General features: G+C 31.0%; 1 protein-coding gene across 1 annotated transcript; it reads right to left on the minus strand.

Annotated features, from left to right (window-relative positions):
• Nucleotides 1-6,088: 6,088 nt before the first annotated feature.
• LOC121114072 (uncharacterized) lies at nt 6,089-6,640 on the minus strand. Its single transcript, XM_040707905.2, has one exon. It carries the CDS (start codon nt 6,638-6,640, stop codon nt 6,089-6,091), a length of 552 nt encoding a protein of 183 aa, XP_040563839.2.
• Nucleotides 6,641-7,760: the final 1,120 nt, after the last annotated feature.

Genomic DNA, 7,760 nt, shown 5'->3' on the forward strand with positions numbered 1-7,760 from the left:
TCAACTTAGCTGACCAATCAAACATTTAGTACACCCTTCCAATGTCCATTACTACTATTAATGCTATACCTACCTGCAAAGGTAAATATGTATCACAGCTTCCTCTTTTTAAATGAATTAGTATTCATGACACAGATGTAGCTTCAAAAAAATCTTTTGAGAATACGAGGAAAGAATTGTTATTCAAGCATTTTGTTTATTTATTTTTCATATAATCCTCGTTTGACAATTTTGTATGATTATTATATTAAAGGAGTTGACAGAGTACAGGGCTTTGTTATGATGTATCAAGGTCAAGGCCTTTTGTTCAAGGTGTATAAATACACTTATGAGTTATGTACTTATAATTATATTAACAGAGTCTTTTTGAGGAAATAAATCTCATATTTCGTCATTCCACACTATTCATTTATATTTAATATATATGTACGTATAAAACTAAGGGGCACACTCTGGATTTTTAAACTAGAAGGGGGGGGAGCATTCAGGGGTATAACTACTTAACCCTCTATATATGAACTGGGATATTAAACACCCCAAAATTTAAAAAAATGCTTCTTATGACTTTGAATCTACATTTTATACTCCTGAAATAATAAATCACATTATATGCAATTTTTTATTTATTTAAAAAAATACCTTAATTTAGGATTTATTCCTAAATTTAACTATTTTTAATCGAGATTTAGTGAATTTAATTAACTCTTGCAGAAAAGTTATTTCTTTGTATTTTGTATTTTTTGGAGTTGTTTTTTTTTAACTGTGAGGACTCAGGCGTACAATAAGTAGCACAAAAATCCAACTAACTATCTTAAAGGTATGAATACTTCATATATTTTTTATTAAAAATAAAAATTTAAGGTATTTTCTATATGAATTACAAATTGTATTTCATTGAAACCCCAAACTCCTGTTTTTTTAAAATCAAGATTTTTTTTTCTGGATATTTTATATTCTTACAAATGTTTTTTAGCATTTCAATTAATATTTATGGCTACAAAATGAATCAAATACTTACAAAATGATACAATATTTAAATGATGTAATTATTATAAATGTTCCATTGTTTATCATGTAATTAAATCTTATTTATTTTCGGGGCTTTTTTTTATCCAGTTCACTAACTGCGTTATGGAAGGGATAAACACTACCGGAGAGTTAAATGATGTAAAATTTGGTGAAATAATGACTTGGAGGTACGAAAAATCGGGAGGGCAATATGCACTTCCCTTTATTACGGTGCCCATGATATATTTAAACGCACATTTGTATTGATTACTATGATGTCTTAATAATGTTTAAAATGTTTTCACGTTACATCAGCATGTTTGATTTCAGCTATCATGGAGGGATCTAAACAATCTAATTTTTATAAGAATAAAAATGGTAAACGGTTCTTGGGTACTTAGAAGTCAAAATGAGACCAAAAAATCAAAGGAATTCAACTTATACAGTGTATAAATAATCTAGATCAATATTGTCTAGCTTTATTCTATATCATATCTGAATGTGTAGTGTTGTGTTATTCCTTATTTAGGACCGAAGACAGCAGTCCCTTCTAGTTTAGTTTTGCTCCGGTTCAGTTCAGTGCTGTATATCAGATCTAAAAGTAATATAAATTAGGTCATTGATGACGTCCCTCAAAAGTATTTCATCTATTGTTAATAGCTTCTTATACTGCCAGTCTGAAAGACCGAAGGTCTTAAGAACCGGTCACAAAGACTAAAAGGACCGATTTTATACTGACATGGACTAAAATTGTTCCAAGACTCACACGTCAATACTAATTTGAATTTTAAAAATGTGTTTATATATTTTTTATGGATATTGTTAACAAAAAATTAGCTGTGTAATATTTGCAGAGATAAGATATTTTGCTTTAATACTTTTTACATTTATTGTCTCTAATCGATCCAAAAAAAAATATATATATATAAATTTAGTCATTTGAAGAATATTTTCACTATCTATTAATTATATTCAATTCAATTATAATATCATTTTTCTTTGCCATCAAGTAATACTCAATAAAGGCGTTCTACATTTTACTTTATAAAAAATCACCTTGTACCGTTAGTAAAAACACTTTATTGGACTTAGGAGGAACTCTTTTGCCTACTGAGCCATTGGATGAATTATTCCTGTAGTGAATAATAAGCTCTTCCTTAAAATCTTCCCATTCAGATGAACTTGGTAAACCATTTGCCTAATTTGACTTTTAAAATAAAAAAGGAATGTGTTTTTGGGTATTACTCATGCTTACATCAAGTCAATGTAGAATCCATTAGTATTTATGTTTTCCCCAATTCCTCCAATCACGTGTGAAATGAATTTATGAGTCATTTACGCCTATTACTTGGACTATTTAAGCTATTTCCGCTCCTTCCTAATGAGACCCACCCATGCAATCCTAATTTCATTATCTATTTCACAACATTGTTTCTAATAAATTGCAGTTTTGTGGATGCTTCAAACCATAGCTAAGTGAATAGGCTTGACAACGATTATATGAGTAATTATTATATTTATTCTTAGGAATGCGTCCATTTTTTTATATTTCCCCTTAATTTTTTCCCCCAACATTCGATCCTTCGTAAGATCCATACCTTCATAAAAAAGTACAATAGGGGTTTTCTTAGCTTTAACTTGTCTCAGTGATCATCTTCCTCTATTGATCTATGATATACCCAAACATTATCGTTTTTAGATGTGCACATCATTTTTATTAGCTGTGGATTTGTAAACGAATAACACTTATTAGTGTTTTAAACGTTGATTTGTGGAACTCAAATAATTTTTTTGAAGCATTGAATATTATTTAATATATCAAAATATGTAGATATTGTAAAGAGGTTGTGAAGTGCAATTAAGACTGATTGTGCTATAAGGACTATATTGTGCCGTGTACGAGACTAAGTGCGGGGCCATTTATTTACAATACATTATTATACATTTATTTTGAAGCGTCGAGACCTGGTGTAAATAACTCCAATGCCCCTTCTAAAACCCACACAGGCAATATTATATTTGTTTATTCTGAATCATTTCCAATAAATTTGAAACTATTTATATATCATCTTCCTCAATACTCGTTATTCCTATTCTAAACGTCGATTTGTTGAATAAAATTTGAAGGATCAAATTACGACTTTATGTTAGGTTTGCCAAGAAAATAAATAATTTAATAGTTTTTTTTAACATTTTATAAATGATCCATTAGCGGTAACGATTGCCTAAACATGGCGGTAGAAACTCCTGAAATCATCCACTACCTTTTCTTGCACCTCTTTGGTGGTTGCCTTCAGGGATTCCAAGTTTGAGTGAGGAGTGGGATTGATCTTGCTCTCCATTATGCATCACTTTAAATAGTCCAACGGATTAATACCTGAGGTTGATGAAAGCCAATAGTCTTTGGGCAAAATTTTGAGAATGATTTGGTGACTTTCCCCTCTTGGTGTGCAGGTGTATCTGTCCGCCCTACTAATGGTACCGTGGGTGACTTTGAGCACGCTTGTCTGGGCTCTAATTGTTTTGTGTTGGGTCTGCCGTTATCCTTTTCAAAAATTCCTCCATTAAACCATCCTTTCGAATAGAGCAAGTTGTTCCTGATCCTGACTTCCTCTCAAGACTTACGCTGTCCATTTTCTGCTTTACTATACGTTTCTCAGTGCTTAGACTAACGCTAATAAGCGTTGACATCTCTTTTTGCTTCAATCTAGCGTCCTGAAGAGTTTATGTATTTTCTCGTTTTCCTATAAGCTTTGCTATTTCTTATTTGATATTTATTTCTGTTTCTATATATAGACAGTTTAATAACATGTGAACAACTTTTAATAAATACTACCACTTTGATGTTACTATTGAAATTGAAAGAAATCAAGACCCTTTTAATTTGATTGTCCACCAACTAATAGCTGCAGAAAACTGATTTTCAAATCTTTATTACTTAATTTTCTATAGAAGAAAACGGTTTAAATTTGCTTTAAAAAACTGCTAAGTGTAATGCTGATATTCATATCATAATAATTAGCTTGCAATTTATTACCAAGAAACGCAAATCCTTTCAACACGAACTGTTCTATTGTTAGAAGATATTAAATAGGTATTTGTACAAATAGAGTGGATGAGTAACCCAAAGAGTTTTTTGTTTAATCACTTGGAAGTTGCGTATAAAACAGGCAAAACTTTAGCGTATTAGGCTCATAAATTACAGAGGTTTGTAGTTCTATAATTTGGCCATTTCCACACAATTGTGGATCAAATTCTTCTCTTTGACCTCCCTACTCCCCCCATTTTTTGTTCATTAAGATTAGATAAAATGGTAGGATCATTGTAGAAATGATTCCATAAAATGTTACATTAACATTAGATTCATGATATGTATTAATTAATGTTTTCAAAAATTCCAAAAATCCACAGCTATTCAAAAAAATTAATTTTTTGGAGAAATATTTCAAAAATCACAACAAATTAAAATTTGTTGGTAACTAATTCTAACATTAAACTGTTTTCAGAAAACTTTCAAAAATATATTGATATTGACATTAAATTATTTTATTGGGAAAATAAATTGAAAAATTAAATTTTTGAAAAAAAATTTCAAATATTAAATTTTTCAAGTAAAATGTAAAAATCCCTTAATATAAGTTTTCATAATTTAGAAAAGTAATAATAAACACCAGTAATAAATAAGAATCCGAATCGCAAATTAAACATTATTTCCCTTATGCCGATTCTCCAATTCCGATGAAGCATCCCATCATTAATCACTATGTCGTTTTTTTGTTAATTTATTTCTTATCAATATTGTTATGTGAATATTTCAAACTTTTGTAGTTTATTCTAAAATTGAGGCATGCAAGTAGAACAAAAGAACTGGTTTAACTCTGAAGATATGATTTTAAACTAACATGCTTATTTGTATTTTCTAATTCAATTCTCAAGTTATTTTTCTAATTATTAATTGATAAACTATTCATTCATGTTTTTTGTAAAAGTAAATGAAAAGATAACATCCTGAAAAAAAAATGTTTTGCTAAAAGGTGGGATGTGACCCAGAATTGGGTCACAACCCTCTTATAGGTAGATAGTAGAGAGTTGATTAAAAATGTAAATATAATATGCCATTATTTCTCTTGTACTAAATATATATTAAGATATTAGATTAATACAAGATTTGTATCAATTTCCTATAGAAAAATTATATAGGTACTACAACCAATTTGGATTTTTGAAGATTTGAAGGATTCGGGTTTTAAGTATGTTTTAACAAACTTTAGGCGTCATATGTATTTGCATAATTATGATGTAGTCAAAGAAAACCTTTAACTTTAATTAATCTTTTTTGAAATATTTATCTCCTTGGCAATCAAAACAGTGCTTGCATGACGGTCGGACATGATGATTTCCATTAATTTATCCACATTTTCGACAATTAGCCATATAGAGAGTGTCAAATATTTGACATCAAAATTACAGGAACGGAATGGACAGAACAAAGCTTGTATGTAATTGGCTGATACTGTAACTAGACCATAAAAACTTTTTTCATTTTCAACCCCTTAGCTCGCGTTTCCGCCTTTATCGAAGTAAAAATATAATATGGTGTACTTTCTCTTTGCTAATGTCCACCTTTGACGATGGCTAAAACAATATTGATACACACAATCAAAAAACTGTCTAAAATGTTTTAATACTACCAAATTTTATATTTGTAATCCCATCTATCATAAATCGATCGAACTTGTACAACGTGAGATACACATTATTGTAAAGTATTTAAAATTCAAATATTCTACATTATTAATAATAGTTAGAAAATGGAGAAGTGATCAACTTGATCAAATTAAACTTCAACAGTTGCCCCCCTCTTAGAAGAACATAAAAATTTCCCTTTTATTATCGTCTAATACAAAAGAAAATGAGGAAAAGATAATCAAGTAATATAAACAACAGTAATTAATTTATAAAATGGATCTTGTACAGCATACAATTGGAGATTCTGGTAGGATCCTGACGATTCAAAAAGCAAGAAGTAGACATTGTTAACTTTGGCGCCCATTTCCAATTTAAAATCACACTCGTATTTTCACAGGATTTTGAAAGGATCCAAAAAGGTTGGAGAAATAGATTCACTGATTGGCTTATTTTTAACAAAAACGTAGTCTGCCTCGCACAGACACTTGTCGGACATTTCTCTCTGGGTTACTCGTAGGGAAATGTAAGCCACCTTCTCCATCTTCTCGAAGAAGCGCCGCACATCGGCATCTGTCTTATGAATAGGAAACGAATCGAAGAAGCCTGAAGCCAAAGATCCCGAACGACCAGTAAGTAACTGTAAATGCGAATATTTAGATCGTTGATCCATTGATACTACTGTATTCCTCAGTCCCCACAAAACAACAGGTAAAGTGTTCGTCCAATTTTCTTTCTTTTCTACTATCCGTGCAACTAGCCCAGTTTTTAGGGATCTGCGGAACCGTTCAATAAGCTCGTTTGATTCATAATGATATGATATGACCGTCCTATTCGCGATTCTAAGTGCCCTGCAGTCACACGTCCAAATAGCACTTGTGAATTGCATCCCCCTGTCTGACACAATGATGTCAGGTACTCCAAATCTTGATATCCAACCCTCCATGAAAGCTCCAGCCACTGTAATAAATGTGATATTTGAAATTGGGATCACTTCCGGCCACTTTGTTTACCGATCCATTTTAGTCAGGGCACAGCGCTGTCCTTTGACGAGTGTGAATGGGCTAATTATATCAATTTGGATGAAGGTAAGTCTCGCTCATGGTGGATCGAAAGAGGAAGTGGGGTTGGATGTTCTAAAAGGCTTTCTTTGTTGACATGCAATATATTCTTCGGTAATTTTTTATACCTAAAGCTAATTTTGGCAAAGCGTGGAAAAGGAATACCATTCTTAAAGTCTTTTTGAATCCCGGATGATTATCTTTCTGGCTTGAATGAATAATTCGTCAGCGAAGTTCTGGAAAGGACGCTACGACACAAAATATGTCTTCGTTGCAGAAGGCTCCAAGTATAGTTCCTGAAACACCCTTGAATTAGGGGTTAACTTTAAAATGTAACAATTTAGAGTAATGGAATCTTTGATCGTCAATGACATCTTGAAGAAAATTAGGGCTGAATTTGATGTTGTGAACATTTCTCGAAAGAAAAACCACGATGTGGTTTAATTTTTCTGAAGCATGCAATTTAACTATGCTACATATGCAAATATACGGAACTGTCTTGGAGTCTAGGAGGGATTGTCGATGTCAATCGCCGACAGTAAAAGCTAATGATCTGTAAATACTCTACAATTTTGTCCATCCAATGGCAACAGAAAATAATTATTGCCTTCCTTAATAAAAGTAATTCTCTATCAAAAGTTGAATATTTCTTTTTAACAAATTAGTTAAAACAAAAAGTACTCAAAGTTAATGATCATGTTCATATATTTTTATTTTTTACCCAATTAATAATCAGTGTTGGGTAATTTTACTTATTTAAGTTATGAGTTACTGATTACATACTACTCTATCGAAAAGTAATTTAGTTACTTTACTTATTAGTTACAATCAAGAGTAATAATATAACTTTACTATATATTCAGTGTTGTAAATTTGGTGAATTTGTAAGCTCGTCCGTTTTTTTTTAAATTTGTAGTCTGAAGAATGAATTTTCTTTTCCTCAGCAATTGGCAATATTATTTAATTCTTGAGTAGTGAACAACCTTTCCTAAATAGATTTAATTA

The sequence above is a fragment of the Lepeophtheirus salmonis genome, chromosome 3 (assembly GCF_016086655.4).
Source record: "Lepeophtheirus salmonis chromosome 3, UVic_Lsal_1.4, whole genome shotgun sequence".
In the NCBI taxonomy this organism is placed as follows: Eukaryota; Metazoa; Arthropoda; class Copepoda; order Siphonostomatoida; family Caligidae; genus Lepeophtheirus; species Lepeophtheirus salmonis.